Source organism: Leopardus geoffroyi, chromosome C2 (genome assembly GCF_018350155.1).
Source record: "Leopardus geoffroyi isolate Oge1 chromosome C2, O.geoffroyi_Oge1_pat1.0, whole genome shotgun sequence".
NCBI classification, from domain to species: domain Eukaryota; kingdom Metazoa; phylum Chordata; class Mammalia; order Carnivora; family Felidae; genus Leopardus; species Leopardus geoffroyi.
Window position 1 is genome coordinate 152,560,645 of NC_059333.1, and position 27,965 is coordinate 152,588,609.

The 27,965-nt window shown below is 46.3% G+C and overlaps 1 protein-coding gene across 2 annotated transcripts in view; it reads right to left on the bottom strand.

The window, feature by feature from the left end:
* XYLB (xylulokinase) overlaps window positions 1-27,965 on the bottom strand; it is a 59,177-nt gene that overhangs the window by 9,932 nt on the left and 21,280 nt on the right. For both annotated transcript variants that reach the window (XM_045436539.1, XM_045436541.1), the window contains exons 9-16: window positions 27,396-27,514; window positions 23,329-23,410; window positions 19,824-19,864; window positions 19,172-19,287; window positions 18,299-18,414; window positions 17,564-17,637; window positions 15,966-16,062; window positions 1,442-1,500 (exon numbers count right to left, since the gene is read on the bottom strand). In XM_045436539.1, the coding sequence (XP_045292495.1) occupies window positions 1,442-1,500; window positions 15,966-16,062; window positions 17,564-17,637; window positions 18,299-18,414; window positions 19,172-19,287; window positions 19,824-19,864; window positions 23,329-23,410; window positions 27,396-27,514 (704 nt within the window). The remainder of the gene's footprint in view (window positions 1-1,441; window positions 1,501-15,965; window positions 16,063-17,563; window positions 17,638-18,298; window positions 18,415-19,171; window positions 19,288-19,823; window positions 19,865-23,328; window positions 23,411-27,395; window positions 27,515-27,965) is intronic.

Genomic DNA, 27,965 nt, shown 5'->3' on the forward strand with positions numbered 1-27,965 from the left:
CATTTTTCCTTCCTTCCTTCCTTCCTTCCTTCCTTCCTTCCTTCCTTCCTTCCTTCCTTCCATCCTTCCTTCCTTCCTTTTTAATTTTTGACAGAGAGAAAGAGAGAAAGAGAGAGAGAGAGAGAGAGAGAGAGAGAGAGATGGAACATGAACAGGAGAGGGGCAGAAGACAAAGAATCACAAGTAGGCTCCAGGTTCTGAGCTGTCAGCACAGGGCCCAAGGCGGGGCTCAAACTCACAAACCACAAGATCATGACCTTGGCCAAACTGAGATGCTTAACCAAAGGAATCACGCAGGCGCCACCCCCCTTTCAAAGTTTATTTACTTGAGAGCGAGCACAAGCGAGGGAGGGGCAGAGAGAGGGAGATCCAAAATCCAAAGCCACCCAGGCACCCCACTGACATGCATTTTCTAGGCTCTCTTTCCTCATGTGTCTTCTGATGCCTTCCAGTCCACCTCTACTGCCTTAAAGAAGTACAGTTGGCCATACCACCCTGGTAATAATAGAGTCAGGATGACCTGGGGGGACATCTGTAGTGGAGGGCCACAGCTCTCCAGGTTGTCCCTGCACTATTTAACCATTTTATCAAAGACAAGAAGGAAGATTTAGGAAGTATGCTTAGCCAATGGCCAAGGTGGAGATGGCTGGGTATCAGACTAATATCAACAAGACCAAACAAACCCAAACTAACAAAGGCATGTTTTATAGGGAAAAGGGTAAAATTTCCCATTTAGGTCCCCAAAATAAATTTTATAAATTTAAAATGGAGGACCTATACTAAGAGAAGTTCACATGGAAAAGACTTGGGAGTCTTAGTTGACCAGAGATGATATAGTGAATGCCACTGATGCCCCATCTGAATCCCGTTACTGGACTGGTGTGCATCCTTCCCCCAGATGCTGTATCAGCTGCTAATGACTCACAGCTGCCCCTCCTCAAAGGAATTGTTCTCAGCTGAACAGAGGCTGCCCCTCATAGGAGGGTTGTTCTCACCTCTCTCCAGGGTAGCCACTTGGCCCCTTACCCAAGGTGGAACCATGTCTGCCATACAGATCATGTTTCAGATCTTTCCTATGGGATAGAGCTAAAGCCAAAACCAGATTCTTGCTTATCTTTTCCACCTGCCCTACCTGCACCCCTCACTCTCTTTCTTCTGGGAGCACCTTCTCAACAACCCACTTAGAGAGAATTCCCATTTCAGGCTCTTCTTCAAGAGAACCTTACCTAAGACAGGTATATTACAATAGTTGATACAGCCTCAGGCTATATCAAAAAATGCTCAATGTCCCAGTAAGATACTGGCAGCCTTATGATGTGATAGCCTGATGGTCAGACATCTGCAAGAGTGGGAAGAGGAAGTCCTTACTAGACAGTGTTTGGGTCTTAGAAATAACTGACATGGAAGAGGCCCTTCTGTTTGGCCTGCTACCAGCACATACCTGTAAGATGTCTCTGTTGTGAGATGCCCCTCCAGTGGCCAAAATCTTTGTCTTGGGCACTGCAAAGAAAAAGAAAAACCTGAATGGATGCAACAATCTCCCCAAGGCAAAAAATACTGTTTTCCAGAGTTCTTTAGCCAAGAAGGGCTTGTGTTCGGCCAATGCCTCTTGTTCATCACACAGGACTCAAGGAGAGATCCAAAGCTGGCTCTGTCCATGCAGGCTTGTCACAACTAAACTTTTTTTCCCTTAATTTTTAGAGAGAGAGAGAGAGAGAGAGAGAGAGAGAGAGAGAGAAGGGAAGAGGGGCAGAGGCAGAGAGAGAGAGAGAGAGAGAGAGAGAGAGAGAGAGAGAGAGAATCTTAAGTAGGCTCCATGCTCAGCATGGAGCCCAACTTGGGGCTCAATCCTATGACCCAGGGATCATGACAGGAGCCAAAATCAAGAGTCAGATGCTCAACTGACTGAGCCATCCAGGTGCCCCACAGGTTTGTCAGAAGTAATTTGCTTGTCAGGCTGCTGTCCCACTGACCTCTGTCTTCATTTTTTTATCATTAAAGAACAGAATCTCTCAACAAACCAGGAAGAGAAGGGAACATACTTAAATTAATAAAAGCCATATATCCAACACTTACAACATCACTCTTAAGAAACCAGAAGTATTTTATTTAAGACTGCTGTGCCTCTCAGACCCCCAAAAATGGATTCCAAATGACCCCTGCCTCCTGATATTTTTACTGTCATGTCATTCCCTCTCACATTCAATAAGACTGACTCATGTGGCCAGTGGGATATTGTGTAAAATGTGGAGTATGAGTTCCAAGTCTAGGTCATAAAGGACACTGAGGCTTCTATTATAGATTACTCTCTTGGATCCCTCACTTTGGGTGCTACCAATTGCCATGTCATGAGGACACTCAAGAAGTCCCCTGGAGATGTCTACAGGGTGAGGAACTGCAGCTTCCTGTCAATAACAATGTGAGCTGGTCACCTGGGAAGGAGATCCTACCCAGTCAAGCCTTCAGATGACTACTTCAGATGACTACTGCAGTCGAGCCTTCAGATGACTGCAGCCCCAGATGACATACTGACTTCAACCTTATAAGAGACCTCAGCCAGAACTACTGAGTTATGTTAATCCCAAATTCTTGATCCACAGAAACCATGCAAGATAATAAATGCTCATTGTTTTTTGGAGCTGCTAAGTCTTTTAAAAAATATTTTCTTTAATGTTTATTTATTTTTGACAGAGAGACAGTGAGTGAGCAGGGGAGGGGTAGAGAGGGAAACAGAGGATCCGAAGCAGGCTCTGAGCTGACAGCAGAGACCCTGATGTGGGGCTTGAACTCACAAACTATGAGATCATGACCTGAGCCAAAGTCAGACGCTCAACTGACTGAGCCACCCAAGCGCCCCTAAGTTTCTAAGTCTTGAGGTAATTTGTTACACAGCAATAGATAACTAATAGTAGGAACAAAACAAAGACTCATACTATCCAGTACACTGTTACACAGTACTAGTGATGTTAGCCATACCTATAAAACAAATAAATACATCAATAAATAAATATTTAAGGATTGAAAAAACAGAAGAAAACTACCATTATTTACAGACAATATATTATATAATTAGAAGAATTTTAAATAAGCAAACTAATTAAAGTTTAATAAGGCTGCCATATACAATAATCAACTTACAATAATCAATGAAATTTTTACCAATAATCAATTAATAAATGTGATAGAAAATAAATTACCATTCACATTGGCAACCAGAAATGTAATCTAGTGAGGATATACTTTAGCAAAAAATTCAAAAGTCTCTATGAGGAAAGAAATTGAAACTGTTATTAAAGTACAAAAAGGAGGGGTGCCTGGGGGGCTCAGTGGGTTAAGCCTCCAACTTCAGCTCAGGTCATGATCTCACAGTTTGTGAGTTTGAGCCTGATGTCGGGCTGTGCTGACACCTGGGAGCCTGGAGCATGCTTCGGATTCTGCGTCTCCCTCTCTCTGCCCCGCCCCTGCTCATGCTCTTTCTCTCTCTCTCAAAAATTAATAAACATTAAAAAAATAATAAAGTACAAAAGGGAATATCTAAGTAAATTAAAAGATATTCCATGGTCTTGGATGGGTTTGAATTAATATCATAGAAGTGTTATTTTTTTTGCAAATTAATCTATAAATTCATTGCAACCTAAATAAAAATTCCAATTGGACTTTTCTTAATTTTTGTTATTTATTTTTGAGAGAGACAGACAAAACACGAGCAGGGGAGGGGCAGAGAGAAAGGGAGACACAGAACCTGAAGCAGGCTCTAGGCTCTGAGCTGTCAGCACAGAGCCCGACGTCAGGCCCAAACCTACAAACTGTGAGATCATGACCTGAGCTGAAGTTGGTTGCTTAACCAACTGAGCCACCCAGGCACACCTTATTTTCTGTTTTTATAAAAAAGATTTTTCTCTACTATATTTTTTACTTCTTTGTAAATTTTTAAATTCTATTTTTACCTTCATCATTTCATTTTATTCTATTTTATTGTATTTTTTTAAATTTTCAAAAGCTTTCTCCCCCCCCCCTTTTTTTCCTTTTCTTATCTTTCCCTTTTTTCTCTAATCTATCAAGCTTTCAACAACCAGACCAAAACACACCTAGGATCTAGCATCCTTTATTAGTTTTTTATATGTTTTTTTAATTTTTAATTTTTTTTCTTTATTAATTCCTTTTTCTCCTTCAAAATGATGAAACAGAGGAATTAACCCCAAAAGAAAAAACAGGACAAAATGACAGCCAGGGACTTAACACAGATACAAGCAAGAGGCCTGAACCAGAATTTAGAATCACAATAATAAGAATAGTAGCTGGGGTTGAAGAAAGCATAGAATCCCTTTCTGGGAAGATAAAAGGAGTAAACTCTAGTCAGGATGAAATTAAAAATGCTATAACTAAGATGAAATCTCAAATCGATGCCATGGTGGCAAGGATGGATGAAGCAAAGCAATGAATCAGCAATATAGAAGACAAACTTATGAAGAATAATGAAGCAGAAAGAAAGAGGGAAAGTGAGGCAAAAGAGCACGATATAAGAATTAGTGAACTCAGTGACTCATTAAAAAGGAATAACATCTGACTCATAGGGGTCCCAGAAGATGAAGAAAGAGAAAAAGGGGTAGAAGGTTTATGTGAGCAAACCATAGTGAAAAACTTTCCAATCTGGGGAAACACACAGACATCAAAATCCAGGAAACACAGAGAACTCCCATTAGATTCAACAAAATCCAACCACCAAAAAGGCATATCATAGTCTAACTCACAAAATACTTAGGCAAGGAAAGAATCATGAAAGCAGAAAGAGAAAAAAGTCCTTAATCTACAAGGGAAGACAGATCAGGTTCGCAGCAGACCTATCCACAGCAACTTGGCAGACCAGAAAGGAGTGGCAGGATATATTCAATGTGCTGAATCAGAAAAATATGGAACCAAGAATTCTTTTTAAAATGATTTTTTTAATGTTTATTCATTTTTGAGAGATGGAGAGAGACAGAGCATGAGGAGGGATGGGAGGGATGGAACCCAGAGATGGGAGGTCAGAGAGAAAGGGAGACACAGAATCCAAATCAGGCTCCAGGCTCTGCACTGTCAGCACAGAGCCCAATGTGAGGCTCGAACCCACAGACAATGAGATCACGACCTGAGCTGAAGTTGGACACTCAACCAACTGAGCCACCCAGGTGCCCCTGCAACCAAGAATTCTTTATACAGCAAGGCTGTCATTCAAAATAGAAGGAGAGATAAAAAGTCTCCCAGACAAACAAGAACTAAAGGAGTTTGTGACCATTAAAACAGCCCTGCAAGACATTTTAAGGGGACTCTCTGAGGGGAGAAAAGATGAAAAAAAGAAAAAAAAAAAAAAAAAAAAGACCAAAAGCAACAAAGGCTAGAAAGGACCAGAGAACACCACCAGAAACTCCAACTCTACAGGCAACATAATGGTAATAAATTCATATCTTTCAGTACTCACTCTAAATTTCAGTGGACTAAGCACTCCAATCAGAAGACATAGGGTAACGGAATGGATAAGAACACAAGGTCCATCTATATGTTATTTACAAAAGACCCATTTGAGACCTAAAGACAACTTCAGATTGAAAGTAAGGGAATGGAGAACCATATATCATGCTAATGGTCACCAAAAGAAAGCCAGAGTAGCCATACTTATATCAGACAACCTAGATTTTAAAGTAAAGCCTGTAACAAAAGATGAAGAAGGGCATTATATCATAATTAAGGGGTCTATCCACCAAGAAGATCTAACAATTGTAAACAAAGATGTTCCAAATATGGGAGTACCCAAATATACAAATCAATTAATCACAAACCTACAGAAACTCATTGATAATAATACCATAATAGTAGGGGACTTTAACACTCCACTTACAACAATGGACAGATCACCTAAACAGAAAATCAACAAGGAAACAACGGCTTTGAATGACACACTGGACCAGATGGACTTAACAGATATATTCAGAACATTTCATCCTATAGCAGCAGAATACACATTCTTCTTGAGTGCACAAGGAACATTCTCCAGAATAGATCACATACTGGGACACAAATCAACCCTCAAATCAACCCTCAAAAAGATCAGGATCATATCGTGCATATTTTCAGACCACAACACTATGAAACTCAAAATCAACCACAAGAAAAAACTTGTTAAGACAACAAATACTTGGAGACTAAAGAACATCCTACTAAAGAATGAATGGGTTAACCAGGAAGTTAAAGAAGAAATTAAAAAGTAATGGAAGCCAATGAAAATGATAACACCACAACCCAAAACCTCTGGGATGCAGCAAAGGCAGTCATAAGAGGAAAGTATATAGCAATCCAGACCTTCCTAAAGAAGGAAGAAAGGTCTCAGATGCACAACCTAACCATACACCTGAAAGAGCTGGAAAAAGAACAGCAAATAAAACCCAAAACTAGCAGAAGACAGTAAATGATAAGGATTAGAGCAGAAATCAATGCTATCGAAACCCCAAAAACAGTAGAACAGAACAACGAAACCAGTTTCAAAGAACCATGTTTAAAAGAATTAACAAGATTGATAAACCCCTAGCCACTTTGATCAAAAAGAAAAGAAAAAAAAAAGGACCCAAATAAGTAAAATCATGAATGAAAGAGGAGAGATCACAACCAACACTGCAGAGATACAAACAATAATAAGAGAATATTATGAGCATTATACGCCAATAAAATGGGCAATCTGGAAGAAATGGACAAATTCCTGGAAACATATAAACTACCAAAACTGAAACAAGAAGAAATAGAAAATTTGAAGACCCATAACCAGTAAAGAAATTGAATTAGTAATCAAAAACCTCCCAAAAAAACAAGAGTCCAGGGACAGATGGCTTTCCAGGGGAATTCTACCAAACACTTAAAGAAGAGTTAACACCTATTCTTTTGAAGCTGTTCCAAAAAATAGAAATGGAAGGAAAACTCCCAAATTCATTCTATGAAGCCAGCATTACCATTTTTCCAAAACCAAAAACCCCACTAAAAAGGAGAACTACAGACCAACTTCCCTGATGAACATGGATGCAAAAATCCTCAACAAGATACTAGCCAACCAGATCTAAAAATACATTAAAAGATTATTCACCACGATCAAGTGGGATTTATTCCTGGGCTGCAGAGGTGGTTCAATACGTGCAAATCAATCATCGTGATACATCACACTAATAAAAGAAAGGGTAAGAACCACATGATCCTCTCGATAGATGCAGAAAAAGCATTTGACAAAATACAGCATCCTTTCTTTTTTTTTTTTTTTAATTTTTTTTTTTCAACGTTTTATTTATTTTTGGGACAGAGAGAGACAGAGCATGAACGGAGGAGGGGCAGAGAGAGAGGGAGACACAGAATCGGAAACAGGCTCCAGGCTCTGAGCCATCAGCCCAGAGCCCGACGCAGGGCTCGAACTCACGGACCGCGAGATCATGACCTGGCTGAAGTCGGCATCCTTTCTTGATAAAAACCCTCAAGACAGTAAGGATAGAAGGATCATCCTTCAAGATCTTAAAAGCCATATGAAAGACCTACCACGAATATCATCCTCAATGGGGACAAACTGAGAACTTTCCATCTAAGGTAAGGAACATGACAGGGATGTCCACTCTCGCCACTGTTATTCAACATAATACTTAAGTCCTAGCCTCAGCGATCAGACAACACAAAGTAATAAAAGGCATCCAAATCGGCAAGAAGGAAGTCAAACTTTCACTCTTTGCAGATGACATGATACTCTATATGGAAAACCCAAAAGATTCCACCAAAAAACTGCTAGAACTGGTCCATGAATTCAGCAAAGTTGCAGGATATACAGTGAATGCACAGAAATTGGTTGCATTTGTATATGCCAATAATGAAGCAACAGAAAGAGAAATCAAGGAATCGACCCCATTTACAATGCACCAAAAACCATAAAATACCTAGGAATAAACCTAACCAAGGAGGTGAAAAATCTATACACTGAAAACTATAGAAAAGTTATGAAAGAAATTGAAGAAGACACACACAAAAAAATAGAAAAATGCTCCATGCTCATGGATTGGAAGAATAAGTATTGTTAAAATGTTGATACTACCCAAAGCAATCTACATATTCAATGCAATCCCTATCAAAATAACACCAGCATTCTTCACAGGGCTAGAACAAACAATCCTAAAATTTGTATGGAACCAGAAAAGACCCTGAATAGCCAAAGCAATCCTGAAAAAGAAAATTAAAGCTGGAGGCATCACAATCCCAGACTTCAAGCTGTATTACAAAGCTGTACTCATCAAGACAGTATGGTACTGGCACCAAAACAGACACTCAGATCAACGGAACAGAGAACCTAGAAATGGACCCACAAACATATGGCCAACTAATCTTTGACAAAGCAGGAAAGAACATCCAATGGAATAAAGACAGTCTCTTCAGCAAATGGTGCTGGGAAAACTGGGCAGAGGCGTGCAGAAGAATGAACCTGGACCACTTTCTTACACCATATCCAAAAATAAATTCAAAATGGATGAAAGACCTCAATGTAAGACAGGAAGCCATCAAAATCCTCAAGGAGAAAGAAGGAAAAACCTCTTTGACCTTGGCCGCAGCAACTTCTTACTCAACACATCTCTGGAGGCAAGGGAAACAAGCAAAAATGAACTACTGGGACCTCATCAAAATAAAAAGCTTCTGCACAATGAAGGAAACAATCAGCAAAACTGAAAGGCAACCGATGGTATGGGAGAAAATATTTTGCAAACAACATAGCAGATAAAGGGTTAGTATCCAAAATCTATAAAGAACTTATCAAACTCAACACCCAAAAAACAAACAATCCAGTGAAGAAATGGGCAAAAGACATGAATAGACACTTCTCCAAGGAAGACATCCAGATGGCCAACCGACACATGAAAAAATGCTCAACATCACTCATCATCAAGGAAATACAAATCAGAACCACAATGATACCACCTCACACCAGTCAGAATGGCTAAAATTAACAACTCAGGCAACAACAGACATTGGCAAGAATGCAGAGAAAGAAGATCTCTTTTGCATGGCTGGTAGTAATGCAAACTGGTGCAGCCACTCTGGAAAACAGTGTGGAGGTTCCTCAAAAAATTAAAAATAGACCTACCTTATGACCCAGCAACTGCACAACTAGGTATTTATCCAAGGGATACAGGTATGCTGTTTCAAAGGGGTACATGCACCCTAGTGTTTATAGCAGCGCTATTGACAATAGCCAAAATATGGAAAGAGCCCAAACATCCATAGATGGATGAATGGATAGAGAAGATGTGGTATATATACAATGGAGTATTACTTAGCAATCTAAAAGAATGAAATCTTATCATTTACAACTACGTGGATGGAACTAGAGAGTATTATGCTAAGAGCAATTCGTCAGAGAAAGACAGATATTACATGATTTCACTGATATGAGGAATTTAAGATACAGATGAACATAAGGGAAGGGAGCAAAAATAATATAAAAACAAGGAGGGGGACAAAACATAAGAGACTCTTAAATATAGAGAACAAATAGGGTTGCTGGAAGGGTTGTGGGAGGGGGATGGGCTAAATGGGTGATGGGCATTAAGGAGGTCCCTTATTAAGGGATGAGCACTGGGTGTGATACATAGGGTATGAATCACTGGAATCTACTCCTGAAATCATTATTGCACTATACGCTAACTTGGATGTAAATTAAAAAAAAACAAGTAAAATGAGGCCACTAGGTTGGGCTCTAATCCAACATGGCTACTGTCCTTATGAGAAGGACACACAGAGGGAAAACCATGTGAAGTCACAGGCATCTATAAGCCGAGGAGAGAGACCTCAGGAAAACCAACCCTGCTGACACCTTGACCTCAGATTTTTAGCCTCCAGGCTTCTGAGAAAATAAATATTTTGTCCAGTCTGTGTTATGCAGCTCTGGACAACTAATACAACTACAAAACCGCAATACATAATAGTTTGTCCCAAGAACAGACCAATAAGCCAATGGAGTGAGTGGAAAAGGGGGTGTGGAGAGAGACCCATGTAGAAAGGTTTCTTTCTTTCTTTCTTTCTTTCTTTTTTTTTGCTGTTTATTTATTTATTTTGAGCGAGTTAGAGAGTACTAGGGGAGAGAAAGGCAGAGAAAGAGGGAGAGAGAATCTTAAGAAGGCTCCATGCTCAGTGCTGAGCCCGATGTGGGGCTTAATCCCACGACTGTGAGATCATGACCTGAGTCGGTATAAGAGTCAGACATGTAACTGACTGAGCCACGCAGCTGCCCTGAGAGACTCATGTATATATAAAAACCTGATAAATGATAAAGAGGGCACTACAGATCATACAGGAAAAGAGAACTGAGTCACCATATGAAAAAAAATTAAGCCAGAACCCAATTTACACCATTCATAAAGGTGAACTCCAGATGGATCGGAGTCCTAAATGTGGAAGTTACACTAACAGTACAAAATGTAAAAAAAAAAAAAAAACATTTCTGTGGCAATGGTAAAACGTCTTAATATCTCAAAAGCATAAAATTTAAGATGAAAAATTGGTGGGTTTCATTTAATCAAAATTTTGTTCAGTTGCCGACACTATAAATAAGGTTAACCGACAAATGACAGGAGATGTTTGCAAAACAGAAAGCAGACAAGGATCTAAGTATTTGAAGCATCCGACTTTGGCTCAGGTCATGAGCTCACAGTTCATGGGTTCGAGCCCTGTGTTGGGCTCTGAGCTGACAGCTCAGAGCCTGGAGCCTGCTTTGGATTTCGTGTCTTCCTCTCTCTGCCTTCCCCTGCTCACGCTCTGTCTCTGTCTTGCAAAATAAATAAATTGTTAAAAAAATTAATTAAAAAAAAAGAATAAGAAGGGAAATACAATACGGGGAAAATGATGAAGGATATAACCAGCCAATTCACAGAGAGAAAAACCAAAGTTACAAAAGCTGTTCAAACTCGTTATTAATGAAAAAAAAACACAAATCAACCAACACTGGGATACTAGTTTCCATCCATCAGATTAGCGAAAGATTCAAAGGTGCTTAATGCTAAGTGTTGGTGGGGATGCACTGAGAGTAGACCAATGATTTCAGAAATGTGAGACTCAGCCTCTCTGTCTACCCACTTCCAATGAGCAGCAGCAGCACCTGACCTCAAGCTAAAGCCCTGCCCTCCAGAGGTGGTACCTGCAGAGGGTGCCTGGAGGGCCTGAGGAAAAGCTGAACTTGAGTAACATTGAGCTGCCAGGGCAGACGTGAAAAGGGACAGACACGCACCCATCAGAGAAATACCCTACATTCACCTTCTAAGCAGAATAAAAAATCCTGCTGATTGCGGCATGTGGAGAGCCTTTGTAGAGGGGACTCCAGCTTCTAAGCTTGTACAATGCTTAGAAGATTCAACTTAAATCTGCCTGTGGTCAGGGAGCCTGGGTGGCTCAGTCGGTTAAGTGTCGGACTCTTGGTTTCTGCTCAGGTCATGATCCCGTGGTTTTGTGAGTTCGAGCCCTGCATCGAGCTCTGCACTGACTGTGGAGTCTGCTTGGGATTCTCTCTCTCCCTCTCTCTCTCTGCCCCTCCCCGATTCGCACTGTCTCTGTCTCTCTCAAAATAAATAAATAAAAACTTAAACTACTGTCACAGCCTCTCCAGGCTGCCCTCCTGCTGGGGTAGGTGGGGTGTGGGTGGGGGGCACGGGGTTAAGAAGGGATCTTGCACTTGAACAGGAACCCAGGCTTGCTGTCGAGACTGAGACCCAATTACTCATTCAGTACTGTGAACCCACAGCCAAGACAGTTGAGAAAAGTATCCTTTTAGTTATTAATTCTACAAATATTTAGGGAGAGCCCAGTTACCACCGGGGAGTGGTTTAAGAGGTGGGAACAGGTGGTCTAACAAGACAGAGGAGACCCTTCCTCTCAGGGGGCTCACATTCTAGTTGAGGAAGGACAGACCATAAACAGGTAGATAAATTAGAAAATAGAGCATGATAGTGACAAGTTCTGTGATGAAACAAAGCAAAGCGAAATTAGGGCCAGAGGGCCAACAGCTGGTCCAGTACAGGGTCTCTCAACCTCGGCACAGGGGGCATTTGGACTGGATAATTCTTTGCTGTGGAGGGCTGGCATGTGCACTGTGGAATGGGCAGTGGCACCCCGGCCTCTGCCCACGAGAGCAGCACTCCCCGTCTGCGACACCAAAAAGGTCTCCAGATATTGTCAAATATCCTCTGGGGGGCAAAACTGCCTCTGTTGAAAACCACCAGTCAATATGAATTCTAGTAAAAAGAACAGAGAAAATAAAGAGAAAGAAATCATCAGAGAAATAATGTGATAAATTTCCTCAAGCTAGAAAATGTCAGATATATTCTAATGAAATGAGCGCTCACCACAATGAAGGAAGAAGGCTGAGACCTAAACTTTAACTGAGAGATTTCAAAACCTTAAGAAAAGATTCTAGAAGATTCTGCAGAGACAAAAATACCATTCAGATGGGCCTCTCACTGGCAACACTAAAAGTCAGAAGAGGACAAAACATTGTTTTGTTTTGTTTTGTTTTAAAGTTTATTTATTTTGAGACAGGGGCACCTGGGTGGCTCAGTCAGTTAAGTATTATTTAAGTGTGAAAGCAAAATTGAAGTATTTTCATACAGTCTGAGAGCATCCCCCACACTCCCACATCTACATGAAAGAAGGGTCAAGGATGTCCTGAAGCAAAGATGAAATACAAATACAAAACCGCTTAGACGTGTGATCTAATAGTGGTAATCAAAGAAAGCAACCAAGTGTATAATTTAAGTAATTATTGATGCACAATGCACACTGAACAGTAACATTTCTGGAACTGGAAAATGGGAGGTAAAGACAGGAGAGTAGAGAGGGAACATAATGTCTTTCAGTGGAGACCATCATCACCGAGTAGAATATAAATTCTAAACACTGATCAAAAGCAATAAATGTGAGTATCTGTTTTGAGAAATGTTTTAAACGTTTGTTAATTTTTGTTTTTGTTTTTGTTTTTTTTTTTTTAATTTTTTTTTTCAACGTTTATTTATTTTTGGGACAGAGAGAGACAGAGCATGAACGGGGGAGGGGCAGAGAGAGAGAGGGAGACACAGAATCGGAAACAGGCTCCAGGCTCTGAGCCATCAGCCCAGAGCCCGACGCGGGGCTCGAACTCACGGACCGCGAGATCGTGACCTGGCTGAAGTCGGACGCTTAACCGACTGCGCCACCCAGGCGCCCCAACGTTTGTTAATTTTTGAGAGAGAAAGAGAGCACGTGTGCAAGCACACATGATGGGGAGAGAGAGACGGAGACAGAGGATCTGAAGTGGGCCCTGTGCTGACAGCAGCATGCCCCGTGCAGGGCTGGAACTCACAAACTGTCATCATGGTCTGAGCTTAGCCGACTGAGCCACCCAGGCGCCCCCTATGTTGGAATTTTAAACATTAATTACTAGAAAAAGAGGTAGAGGCTATAGGCTCAGGGGCCAACGGTGGAAATGCCTGCAGGGCCAGAAGGGAGTAACGAGCGCATGAGGTCAGAGTAAGGCAGCACGGGCACCCGCTCGGCAGAGGTATTTGACTGAATAACTAAACGCTGTGCTAGCCAAACACAACAGGCTCTAGAAACAAAATCCGTACTCAGGTTGTCACTTTACTACCAACACCTGTTACACAGAAGAGACGAAATAAGGAAGAATCAGCCACGGACATTTACAAGACTGAGAGCAGCCCACGGTTCCTAATACTGAACCGGCAAAAGCAAACCTACACCACAGAAGACCAGGGAAGTCGATCGTAGCACAAGCACGTGATAGAATACTCCAGTGCAGTGAGAACGAACGACTAATAGCTACGCTAATTCACACGGATGAATTCATGAAGGTAACAGAGTTACAGAAGCAAGTCCCCTAAGAACACGAGTCACTCCACACCACAGCTGGGGGAGAATGATGCCTCGTGTTTGTGCAGCCCTTTCTGGTTGCAAGCATGTTCGTTTACGTAATCTTATTTGGAAGGAGCCCAGCAGAGCTGGCAAGACGGGTTTGATAGCTGCTCTTAAGCTTTTGCTAAGAGGATAAGTGGTTTTGCACCAAAAATTCTTTAAAGGCTGGGAATGATGACATTATCCCATCAGCCCTCCGGTGCCCGGAAGGACTTCTCTGCTCTCACGGCCTCTTCCTGCACAGTGTTGGGGACAGCCCCCCACAACGTGTCCCCTCCTGATGGCTGGAGGACCCTCCGTGCCAGGCACTGGGTGCCAACCTCAGCACCATCCCCGCCCTGTTCACCGATCTCTCTTTTCTGGGGATTCTGGAAGCTTTGGAGACCTTCAGGGAATTTCTTTTTACGCTCTGAGGGATGCAATGGAAAGAAATGGGAATGTGTATAATGCTTATTTTGTTTATTTGAAAATCTGTGATGAGGGCGCCTGGGTGGTTCAGTCAGTTAAGTGTCCAACTCTTGGTTTCAGCTCAGGTCATGATCTCACAGTTTGGGAGTTCGAGCCCCACGTTGGGCACCATGCTGACCACATGGAGCCTACTTTGGATTCTCTCTCTCTCTCTCTCTCTGCCCCTCCCTGGCTCACACATGCTCTCTAAATAAATAAATAAATAAATAAATAAATAAATAAATAAATAAATAAAATTTGTGGTGAACACACATACATCCTGAAAAATGTACGTAACCCCTCATAAGCCGACAGCCTGACATATTCTCACAAACTCAACACACCTCGTGTAACTCAGGAAAGAGAGCACCATCAGCACCCCAGAGGCCCTCTCCTGCCTTCTCCTGAAAGGTAGCTGCTAACTGTCTTGGCTTTCAGTGACTGCAAATCGTGTTGTCTGGTTTTGAACTTGATGTACACGGAATCCCGCCGCACGCACTTTTGTGTCTGGCTTCTTTTGTTCCACCGAGTTACATTGATGAGATTCGCCCCTTTTGCTGCAGCTAGTGGGGGCTGGTTGATTTTCGTTTCTGTGTAGTATCACATTGCATGAATACCCCCCACACACTTATCCTGCCTGCTATCGATGGGCGTTGGGTTCCAGTGCAGGGCTATTAAGCACCGTGCCACGATGAATGTTCTCTTGGACGTCTTCAGAGAACACGTGCACACATTTCTGTTATGCATTCGCCAAGAGGAGAGGCCGCTGGAAGGTGTGTGTGCGGCTTTAGCAGATGCTGCACGACAGCTTCTCAAAAAGGTTTCCCTGATGCTTACTGCTATAGTATCCTCGGACTTGGTTGGTTCAAAGACATAAAACATACGACACAGAACTCAGATTGTCCATAAAAGTATCATGAGTTGGAGCTCAAGCAAAGAGGCTTCAGGTGCCCAGAGGGACAAATACACCCTCCCGGCAGAAGCCCCGCCCCAGGCCACTCCAGTGCCAGCAGTTAAGGGGAAGTTCACGGACCTAAAGCTGCCCATTCCGGAGCTCAAGTTCTTAGAAATCCCTTTCTCCCCACAGTGCCCCTCTCCCCAACCCACCCCGCTCTGCCTTTCCGTTCCAGACCTCTGGTTTCAATAGTGGTTCTGTATCCCCATTCGTCCCCGAAGGACCCGCAGTGCTGGACAGGGCCCCCCCAGGGCAGATGGACCCCACCTAGGCCTTTCCCACGTGCACTGCCCATGTCCTCAGGGTCCAGAGCTTGGGGCATCTTGGAGGTTCAGGTTACAAAAGATCTCCAAGTGCTACAGCTACTCACCAGGAGGCCAGGCTCATGGGGACAGAGCAGAGAAGCAGAATAGCCTGCCTCCTAGTCCCTGTCTGCCCACAGGCGCTCCTGACTCACCTCCTCCCCCCGCCATGGGGGCCAGGCTCCATGTCCCTCCTGCCCTTGTGATCAAGCCACAACAAATCTATGAGGCCTGGCCTGGAGGTTGGGAAGGGTCTCAGGCACCTCAGGGTATGAGGGTCCGTGCCCCAGAACACAGCCCACGAGCAGCTCACTTACTGACTCGGTAGCCCAAGCCCTCGGCATGAATCCTCTTGGCCATGAACTGCCCTTCAATCAGTGCTCGGATCTCCACATCCCTGGGGAATGCTGGGACCTGTCCCCAAGAGAAAGCAGGCACAGAGTGAAGATTCCTTGTTTTCCCTTCATTGTGTGTGTGTGTGTGTGTGTGTGTGTGTGTGTGTGTGTGTCGTCTTTTTAAATGACAGCCCAGATTCAGAAACCAGGACTCAGACCTCCAGTGCGGCTCAACCAACCAAGCACCTGTCACACAAACACATCACTCACACACACACACACTCCCAGCCTCATGCATGTTCGCTCTGGAGAAACAGAGCATCAGAGGGCTAGTCTCAGGCCACCAAGGGTTCAGCTCTGTGACCGCAAGTAAGTTACGCAGACCTTGCTGGGGTCTTAACAACACTGAGGTAATATCGGTACCTGTGTCTCAGGGTGGTTACAATGACCCAATTAGACGGCAGAGTCTGGTCTGGGTGTTTAATACTCACTAAGTGACAGCCTACAGCTTACGCTGACGACCCACAGCTGCTGATGGGTGTCAACCCAAGCTCTGCCCCTGCCTGAGCCCCTGTGACCAGCATAGACCCTACCTTCTCCCTGTTAGCCCTCGATGGGTTTATGGAAAAGGGAACAGGCATACCTTCTCTGTATCTTCTCTGAGCCTTCCTCAGAAAACCGAGATGAACTCCTTCCTTCTACAGTTTATATAAAGCTTCCCACTTATAACCCAATACAGAATGGCTTCATCAGCTACAAATCCAATGCCTACTCTAACTGTAACATTTACCAGACAGAGTGACTTACTGACCCCACCTAGGAAAGGCCGCAGGGTGGAGGAGAAACAAAACAGCACCTTCAGGGCCAGGGAGGACTGGGGTTGGAGGCCCCCCTCCACCACCCAGGCCCTGGTGACTTGGGCACATGATTTAGCCTCTCTGGACCTCAAGAGGCTATGAGCAGTAAATGAGGGATATAGGAAACCATCAGCACAGTGCTTGGAGCTAAACAGCCCTCAATAAATGTTAGTGCCCCCCGTCCCAGAAGCCTTCCATCAGGAAAGAATTCCGGATCTGGAGACAGCGTCAGTCCTCGGGGGTGCAGGGTGAAGTCAGCCAAGTCAACAGTCTCTATGACTCCCAGTGACAGTCAGCATGGACACAGGTGATTTGCACTCCGCTTTCTAAGCATGCCTGCCTTAGATCCTGCTGATTCCCCAGCACTAAAATGCACTCTGGCACATCAAAAACATTTGCTCTAGGGGCACCTGGGTGGCTCAGTCGGTTAAGTGTCCGACTTTGGCTCAGGTCATGATCTCACAGTTCGTGGGTTTGAACCCTGTGATGGGTTCCATGCTGACGGTGCAAAACCTGCTTGGGAATCCCCCTCTCTCTACCCCTCCCCTGCCTGCTTTCTCTCTCTCTCTCTCTCTCAAAATAAATAAACTTAAAAAGAAACTGCTCTAATAATAGATGAGTAAATGCATGACGTCCCTAAAGCAGCAGAATCTGATAGGCGATTGTTAAATTTAGTACTCAAAAATGGAGCCAATTTCTCTCCAATACCAATACCACACGTACCTTGTGGTTTTCTGCACTAAACCTATGGCGCCCAATAATTCCAGGGGTGATCTCCGTTACGTCAAAATAAAAACCTGAAACAAGACCGGGAAGAGATTCACTGTCGGGAATCAAAAACAAAAGATAAGCTTCTCAAAGACTTATTAAAGAACAGAGTGAAATGACCCTACATCTGGGTCTGCCAGAAGAGTCAGGGGAATACCCTTGGTTCCTGCTCTCCAGCAGGACAGGAAGAAAGGCCCTGAGCTACATTTTCTTAGAGACGGTTTTTCCTACTCTCACCTGCAGCCCGGGCCAGAGGCGGCTGCCCAACCAGCCCTGAAATACCAGCCCAGGTTTGATCAAGGGAGACACATCTCCTCCCCGCTCAGAAGGCCGGCCACCATTCCTAACAGAACCCTGCATCTGGGACAGAAAGCTACATGTGGAGGACACAATGGGATAGAGTAGGAGCCATGGCTGCCATCCCTGATGTTGTCACCAGGGCCTCGGAGGGGGACAGAGATGCAGTTATGGCCTGACTTCCACTCAAAGCATGGAGAACGGCCCAACCTTACTCAGATCATGGGATCTCACACTAGTCTGGAAGGCCCATGGGGCAGAAGGATAGACAGGTAGGGCTCCTCTTGGCTTCTCCATGGCCCTCACCTCCCCATACCCCCGAGGCCCTAGGCCCTGTCCCTTCTGCCAGCAACCGCTGCCCTTCACAGGCCCAGGCATCACCAAATAGCCTACCCAGGTTCCCGCCGTTCCCCATCTCCGTGGACCGCAGTGCCTCAGAGAACTCACTCCAGGAACAGGAAGCTGACTCATCACGGATCTTCTCTCTCATGAGGGAGCCATTTTTAAAGCTGCAGAAGCACACACACCTCTGAGGGAGGGACCCAGTGCTTGCTGACTGCACCCACATATTTTGGTGAAGAATCCGAGGGAGAAGGGCTGCAGGTCAGGCTGGACCACAAGGCATCGGGCCCAGCAAAGGCCCCTCAGAATTGCGGGGAAATGCACTGGTCTTGGGCTCTTGTGGGGTTGCCACAACCAGCCCTGAAATACCAGCGAGAGACAGGGAGAAATACCAGGGAGAGACAGGGAGCTGTGGCTTCTATACATCATACCACCCGGATGATGGAACAGAGCTGGTAAACTTAATAGACCTACATATTCTCCAATGGTTCCTGGGGCCTAGAGGCTCAGAAACTTCCCTGAGTAGCTTCCAGTGGGTTTCCAAAGGCCTGTGATCCGGGTACAGAGCACACCTCCTCCATGACGACTGTCAGGAGGCAGGATGTGCTTCCTACCATTTGTTGAAGGCCTACCATGTGCCAGGCACGTCATAACAATGCTACGAAGTAAACCTTTTATTCTTCCCATTTCATGAGCAAAGTGTGACTCACATGTGCTGTGACATCTGCACATAAGATATAGGTGCTGAGGATGGGACTGCAATCTGGGTTTGGGGAGGACTCCAGATGCCGGGTTCTTCCCCACCCAGCTCTGCTGTCAGAAGGACCCAACGAGTCCCGGGGTCTCAGCTGCTGAGCACGATGACTTGAGGGCTCCAAATGGTACCAGACCTGCCCACACCACCCTCCTCCCCACCAAGCCTACCAGAGGAGTGCCATGTAGTGCTGGGAGCCAACGGGGTTGCAGAAGATGTGCCCTTCCAGGGCGGGCTTGGGCTCCTGGAGCCAGAGAAATAGGGTGTCGCTGGTGCCCAGGCTGACCTGGGAAGAAACGGGCAGAGGTGAGGCGCCTCTCTGCTCAGCTGTACCAGCCCTGACCCCCATCGTGTCACTCCTGATGCCGTCGACCGCTGATTAAATGTCCCTTCCTCGGAGAAACCTCCTTCTGACCCTCCCACATCAGGTTAAGTCCAAAGTTAGCAACCAGATTTAGGATCTCATGGAAACTGTAGGCCAATTTCTTAGAATTTAACCACAATTGCATCTACCTAATGGTCTGGGTAACAACTGATTCCCCAATGACTTTCCCACTAGACCCAGAAGGGTCAGACCCTTCTGTCACTGCACCAAGCAAGACTGGCCACTGTTAAGGGGACCTGCCAGCAAAGGCCATGACCTTCTAACAGAGGAGATACGAATAGATCCTGGGGCCTAGGTCTTCCTATCCCCTCCTTCAGCTGCCTTTTGGGGCCAGCAGACCCTCCAATAGACAACAAAGATGCTACTGGGGCCCAGAACCCCTGTCTCCTAGGGCAGGAAGAGTTAGCTCCGCCTGTAGGTGTGAGAAGTCACCTTACCGCAATGTCACCTTCCTCCAGCCTCATGCCTGCCAGCGACGCTGAGAATAGGAGGGGAGCCTCTGGTTAGCTGGAGGTCACATGGAGCCACAAAGCAAACCACACTCACCTCCAGGTGGGAGCCAGCCCCTACCTCCCGCCCCAATCCACATGCGAGGGTAGAGGAAGGAACAGGGTGAGTTGAGGGCTCAGGATGGCCCAAGGGAAGGTCCCAGGGGCCAGGGGGTAGAGTCCCTGTGGTCATGCTTCCCAGCTTCTTCTAAAGGGGCCCAAACTCCCCACCATCAGGCGCTCACAAGAGTGCCAAGAACCAAGGGGCCCAAGTCAAGACATCAGGATACACACGGCAGAGTGTGTCACAAGGTGAGGCAGGAGTTGGGGTTTCCTTCCACCCAAGCAGAAGGTAAAGGGGATTGTCCGGCCCCCTTAGACATGAGGCCCCTAAGAGCAATTCTCATCTGCCTTGCTCACTGATGTACTCTGGAGCTGAAAGGTCTGGCATGCAGTAGGGACTCACTAAATGTCGAGAGACTGAATGAGTGAGTGAGTGAAAGGAGATGTGGGAAGGACAGATGTACTCAATCACTTCTGCTGAGTACAACCAGCCATGGGTACTGCTGAGTACAAGCACATCCAGTGTTTGGATGTGCCCCCAAACACTGGAAGCCCCATCAGCCTCCACTGTCAGGGACTGGGGAAATAAAGCGGGACGACCGGACCGTAGGCAACCATTAAAATGATATTGCACAAAAAGATTGCCCAGGTTAGTTAAAATAAGGTATGTTTACTTATGAGCATAGAAAGAAAGTTGGAAGGATAGCCATCAAAACTGTAGCTGTAGCTATCTCAGGGTTAAGAGATTATGGATGATGTTTGCATCCTTCCTTTGGTTCATCAGTATTAAAAAAAATTTTTTTCCTGCAGTGAAGAGGTATCCCTTGTAAGAAAAAGAGCACAAGCATCTGTTAGTCTGTTTGCTTGTTACCCCTGCTGTTTTAATGAGGGAGCAGCTAATACATTATTTAAAACACCAGCAGAGCGGGGCACCTGGGTGGCTCAGTCAGTTGAGCCACTGACTTCGGCTCAGGTCATGATCTCACGGCTCGTGAGTTCGAGCCCCACGTCGGGCTCTGTGCTGACAGCTCGGAGCCTGCTTCAGATTCTGTGTCTCCCTCTCTCTCTGCCCCTCCCCAACTCATGTTCTGTCTCTCTCTGTCTCAGAAATAAATAAACATTAAATAAATAAAACACCAGCAGACTAAAGGCCAGACTTGGGGAGGAACCGACTAAAGGGCTACCTGCCTGGGATCTCTAACATTCAGCCTGAAACCGAGGTCCAAGAGGAAGGATCGGAAAGCTGCTTTTTTGTCATTCCTGCTCAAACATGCCCAGAAGCTCACTGCAGTGGTTAAAAAGGCCCCTTCTTCCTCCTGACATGCTTCTAGTTGATAGAGGAGATACGAGTATATACACTGCCTAACGAGACTCAGTGAGGTTATTTTCATTCCGAAAGGAAAATAGACGTGGCCCCCAAAACTGTAGAATTTTCCTAAATTGGTGCTCATAGACCAACTGTTCTCTGCTCTTCTCTGACCTCCCAACTTCTAGGGCTGATGGGAACTGGCCCTGAGGGGGCCCTGGGAGCCTGGGACACCAGAACATGCACACTGCAGGCTGGAGATGCCTCTCGACCCAGGGACAGAGCGTGGGGCTTCATGCCTCGCCACCGTGGAAATCAGGCCACTGTCTACCAGCGTCTACCTCCCTCCCCTTCACCTTTGGATCAGGAACACTGGGATCCTTCCTCCAAAACCTGGTCTGTTTGGTTCTGTGCTTTGACAACAGGGTTCCGCACGATCGTCTACAGAAATTGCTCAGGGACAGGAAGGGCCCTTGTCTGGCTCCTGGGGATCCCCCCAGATACCAGAGCCACAGCTGTCCCAGGAGAGACAGGTCACAGATGCGGCCACAAGCGTGGCGGGGACGTGCTAGCTGTCCCCTCAGCTCCAGAGCAGACAGGCCGGAAGCAGACTGAGGAACACCATGAGTGTTATTTGTAGTAGTGGCTGAACAGCAGTGACTTAAATGTTTTTCCTTCATCACGAAAATATACACAGACACTGCAGAAAATATGGAATCGAATACTACTGCTAATAATATAGCCACTGTTATTAAGAATGAATTTTAACCAGGGCCATCAGCTCTATTTCGAGGCATACAACTACACTCCTAGGCACACATGCCTCTATTTATTTTTGATGCTCATATCCTGCTCGTCTACACAGCCAACAGAAGGAAAGTACAGGGAGGCTAGTGGGTGTTGAAACCGGGAGAAGGGCTGAAGTCTGAAAATAGAAAGAAATGTGTTTCAAAGGAGAGTGAAATAGAACAGACAGCCACGGGGTGCCGGGGTGGCTCAGTCGGTTAAGCGTTCGACTTTGGCTCAGGTCATGATCTCACAGTGGGTGGGTCTGAGTCCCGCCCTCAGGCTCTGTGCTGACGGCTGGGACCCCGGAGCCTGCTTTGGATTCTGTGTCTCCCTCTCTCTGCCCCTCCCCTGCTCACTCTGTCTTGTCTCCCTCTCTCAAAAATAAACATTAAAAAAGTTAAAAAAAGAAAGAAAGAACAGAGAGCCACGCATGTTCCCTGACCACGGAGGAAAGCAGGAGAGGCTCTACGAAGGGAAGTCAGCCTCCCTTGGACAGCAGACCCTGGTCCTCGGCCACGTTACTTGACCCTCACTTCCTTAGAGCAGGAGCCTAGGAGGGTGATTTAGGGTAGAGTTGCCAGACAAAGTGGAGGACACTCAGTTAAACTGAATTTCAGAGAAACATGCTTTGGGACATACTCACACTAAAAAATCATTTGTGGTTATGTGAAATACAGATATCGCAAGGGATGCGCTTATATTACATTATTATTTGTTGTTCCTCTGAAATGGGAGTTACCCTGGGTGTCCTGTACCTATATTTGTATTTACCTGGCAATCCTAATTTGGTGGCTCGTTAGGGAAAGGGCTGCCGGGGGTGGGGCTGAGGGGCAGCGGTCTGGTGGTACAGTGTGGCCATCTGGCCTTTCTTCAGAGACCTGATGACCCCTCCTGGAGTGGCTGGGGGAGGGAAAGGTGTTCGGATGAGGAATAATTCATATCCATAGAGCAAATGATGGGGAGGAGACCCAAGACCATGTCCCAGAGGAAGGGCTGGAGGAACTGAGATGTTTAGCTTGGAACAGAAAAGGCAGTTGCAAGGGGGGGTGGTGGGCAGGACTACCCTCCTTAACCACTGATCAGTTCTCACCTGGGGCGGAGGGGGCAGCCCTCAGCGGCTCCAGAAGGCAGAGGCAGAGGCAGAACCAAGGTGGGGCAGGTACAAGGAGGCAGATTACAGGCCAGCAGTGTGGCAGGTGGCCAGGGAGGAAGGGTTTCAAGAGGCTGCACTGGCTGACATTCTCAAATGGACCCAGTCAGGCTACTTGGGAGAGTGAAATCCTGCAAGGTACTCACCAGGGTTGTCCCCAGTAAAGGCCACCACTTGGCATCCTGGAGGAAATCCATAGCGCTGGACATAGTAGGAAGAAATGGCTCCCTGAGGAGGAGAAGCAAATCCCACCGTTCACAGCCGTCCAAACCTCAGGTTGCAAGAATGCTACGAGCCCCAGGTCACTGGGCCTGCACTCACATCACTCCCAAGGGATGTCGCAACAGGATGTCCCCTCCTGTTCACAAAAAGCCAGAGGAACCCAGCACAGGCTTGGAACTATAAATTTAAGGTCATCCCACTGCCTTGAACACCACTGGATTTTGAGAGGCAGCTAGAACAAACCAATCCCCATCTTGTACTTTTTTCGTAAGCTCCACATTCTGGTATAGCATTAATGGTAAGTACATAGCCAGTGGACACACAGGAAGCAAATTCATGAAAAGACATAATGTCTTACATACTCATTCTATCAGCCCAGCAATCTGATTAAGAATAACCAAACATGCGGGGCGCCTGGGTGGCTCAGTCAGGTAAGCCACCGACTTCAGCTCAGTTCATGATCTCACGGTTCTGAGTTCAAGCCCCACATAGAGTTCTGTGCTGGCCTGCTTCTGATCCTCTGTCTCCCTCTCTCTCTGCCCCTCTCCTGCTTGTGTGCTCTCTCTCTCTCTCTCTCTCTCTCCAAATAAACATTAAAAAAAAAAAAAAGAAGAATCAACATGCAAATGCAGAGGTCAACTTTCTAGAGAAAATAAACCAAAAAAATGGCAGTGTGGGGGAGGGAACTCCCCTGAGAAGCATGGCCCCCGAGGCTCCTCCAAGGGCAGCTGTGGGACCAGAGATCAGGGACACCCGTTGGACAGACCCATAGAAAACACAGCTATAAAAGAGACACTTCCCCCCCCCACCCCCTTTCCCTGACTTTACCTTAGTTCCAAAAGTTTGAAATAAATGATGGGCTTTCCTGGGGCCTAGAAAGAAATTTTGCTCCTTATAGCAAAATTTCAGTCTTACATCAGAATAAGCCATCTCCTGAGAGAGAAATGTCTCAGACCCCGTTGCCTCCAAAAACAGAGCCAGAGTCAGAGTTCGTGTGCAGGTGGCTTATTTGGGAAAGTGACCCCAGAAAACGAAAGGGGACCTGGGGAGGAGGGAGAGGCCACCCAAGGGTACATTGTCAAGCTGGTCGCCACTGTGGGCAGCGTCCGAGTAGCCATGTAAAGTATCTGGGGGTTGTCCACCTGGGAATGGGGCGAGGGGCACATCTCCACAGGTAGTCACCCGCTACTGAAGGGTGTCCCGTGGGATGTTAACTCCCTGGACCTCCAGGTTTGCAGAGCACAAACACGGTGTCACAGAAGCCCTGGGCGGAAAGGGAGGGAAATGAGATCCCACCGCGGCAGGCTGCGGCCAGGTGACACTGAAAAGCCACAGCAGCTGGTCAAACAGATGGGTTAGGAGGCTGCGAGACAGGGCTGGAGAAGCGTCCAACACCATCCATCTCCAGATATCTTCCTGCAAAAAACGTGAAAGCTGCCTGGGCACCACCTTCCGAAGAAGGGATGATGGGAAACACCGGTTCCGCTTGTCCCCGTCCCCCAACCCCCCATCACGTGGGTGCATCTGTTACAAATGAAAACATGCTTTTCAGAATCGGTTCTTTTTGGTTCCTCAAGCTGCTAGTCTGTGCACGAGCTCCCTCCTGGAGGCATGTGTTCCCGGCATAAGGAAAACAAAGCCTGTTGCCGTGGACAAAACATTGCTTCCCATCTCACACAAAACCAGAAGCCGTGCATGGAATACCAATCCCAGAGGCTGGGCTGTTTCCTGTTGGCCCTTCCTTATTCCTTCTGCTGTGCTTCAGCAAGGTTGGGTCCTGAACTGTCCCCCTTCCGAGGCGGGGGACACCCCTCCCTAAGCTCTGTACATCGGTGCTGATCTCAGAAAAGTGCTTTTGTGGCTGGGACTCTGAACGGGCAGCACAAGTGGCAGCCTGATCCTTCTCGTCACCCTCCTCAGGCCTCAGGGACCCTTCTCCTTCCTTCCTACTGACATCCTCAACCACCCAGCCGTTCTGTGTGTGGCACATGTTCCTGCCAAAGGGCCCCTGAGGGCAGGGCCCAGCTGTCTACTCCATTCTCCCCACAGAGCAGCCTAGAACTAAAGTCAGTTAACTCGGGGAAACCAAGGCAAATACACCCAGCCAGTGTGTATTCTGAATGGGGGTGTCGTGCTAATGGTTAAATGTTCTTCATCACACCGTTTGTCTTTTCGCTACAGAGTTGTGTGAGTTCTTTAGATATTTTGGATGCTAACTCCTTATCAGATATAGGATTTTGAAAAAAATTTTTTAATGTTTATTTTTTGAGAGAGAGAGAGAGAGAGAGCGAGCATGAGTGGGGGAGGGGCAGAGAGAGAGGGAGACACAGAATCTGAAGCAGGTTCCAGGCTCTGAGCTGTCAGCACAGAGCCCGACGTGAGGCTCTAACTCATGAACCATGAGATCATGACTTAAACCAAAGTCGGACGCCCAACCGAGTGAATCACCCAGGTGCCCCCAGATACATGATTTTTATGTATATTCTCCCATCCCATAGGTTGCATTTTTGGTTTTCTGAAGTTTATTGGAGAGAGAGAGAAAGAGAGAGAAAGCACAGGGGAGGGGCAAAGAGAGAATCCCAAGTGGGCTGTGTATCTCCAACACAGAGCCCCACGAGGGGCTCAAAATCACGAATGGAACCGTGAGATCATGACCTCAGCCGAAATCAAGAGTCACAGGCTCAACCGAGGGACCCAGGCCCCCGGCCTCTCAGTTTTGTCGATGGTTTCCCTTTGCTGTGCGGAAGCTTCTAAGTTTGATATAGTCCCACTTGCTTTTCTTGCCTTTGCTCTTGGTATCAAATCCCCAAAATCACCACCAACAGCTGTTTTTCTCTAGGAGCTCCATGCTTTCAGGTCTTCCATTCAAGTCTTTCATCCATTTTGAGCTCATTTTTGTGTGTGGTATAAGAGTGGTCCCGCTTCATCCTTCCCCACGTGGCTGCCCTGAATGTTTTTCTTTTTTTTTTTTTTTTTTTTTTTAACGTTTTATTTATTTTTGAGACAGGGAGAGACAGAGCATGAACAGGGGAGGGGCAGAGAGAGGGAGACACAGAATCCGAAACAGGCTTCAGGCTCTGAGCTGTCAGCACAGAGCCCGACGCGGGGCTCGAACTCACGGACTGTGAGATCATGACCTGAGCCGAAGTCGGCCGCCTAACCAACTGAGCCACCCAGGTGCCCCGCCCTGAATGTTTTTCATATTGCCCTTGGGACCGAGAACTATCCTGAGCACTTTAAATGCATCAGCTCACTTACAGCGCACCTGGGTGGCTCAGTTGGCTGAGCGCACAACTCTTGATTTCGGCTCAGGCCATGATCTCGCGGTTCGTGGGTTCAAGCCCTGCGTCCATGCTAACGACGTGGAGCTTGCTTGGGATTCTCCCTCCCTCTCTCTCCACTCCTCCCCTATTTGTGCTCTCTCTCTCTTTCGAAATAAATAAATAAACTTTAAATGCATCGACCTGTTTATTCTGCACATCAGTCTGACAACATAGAAAGTATCATTATTCCTTCAGGAACAATAGAAATGAGGAAACAGAGGCACAGACTAAAGTCACAAAGCTGGCAAGTGGCAGAGACGACATTCCAGCCTGGGCAACACGGTGCCAGGGACTGCGTTCTCCGTAGCTTCCTGGCACCTCTTTGTATGTACTCCTACTCTCTGCCTCCTTCAAGCTTCAGAGGTGGTTCCTACCCCAAGAATTTCAGCATTCTGTGTATTTTTTCCTAACGTATGCAATCACCCACAACTTATACCTTCAACTTTTCTTCCTTTCCTAATAAATTTCTAGCAGAATTTTCCTAAGTCCCCCTACCCCACACCTCACCGCCACGAGGCAGTCATATATACCTGCACCTCAGTACCTGCTAAATGCAAGGCACTGATCAAGACATTCGGCTTTGACATGTCAAACGCTTCTCTTGTACACTGCTTTCCCCAGTAGCTGCCAGCTCTTAAAGGAGCCACGCCGCCGGAAAGAGGACCTACCACAACTGAGCAGGACGGTACCGGTGAGCCAAGCTTCTCCTCTAAATGAGGAGCACAGGCAGCAAGGCAGACCCGCGACCAGACTTTGTCCTTGATCTGCAACAAATTCATTCCAGAACCTAAGGGAATGAAGGAAACAAGAAACAGAAACATCTTTAGAAAGGACCTTTTGGGAAAATGTACCAGTGGGGCAGAAAGCCAATCATTCTCTTGCAGCAAACTTATACTTGGACCTCTTCCGACCGGAATGCATACGGTGTGCCTGGGTCATTACGGAGCTGGCAAACATGAGGTCCGCAGGGGCCCTTGGAAACACACGGCCCCACCTCCTCCGCATATCCCTCATGGGCTCGAGCTCCACCATTAGGCTGCAAATCTGCAGCCCTAAGACCCGACAATACGTAGACCAGGCACTGTTCTTTGTGTCCCCTGGGTTCAAGGTGTCTGCTTGGAGGCAGCCCTGGGCTGATGTGGGTCAGCCCTCAGGATTTCCCAATCACATCTAACTTATCGAGGGAAGCTAAGCCTGTCTGAAAACAATCTACTGCTCCCGAGGCTTTCCTGAGGACA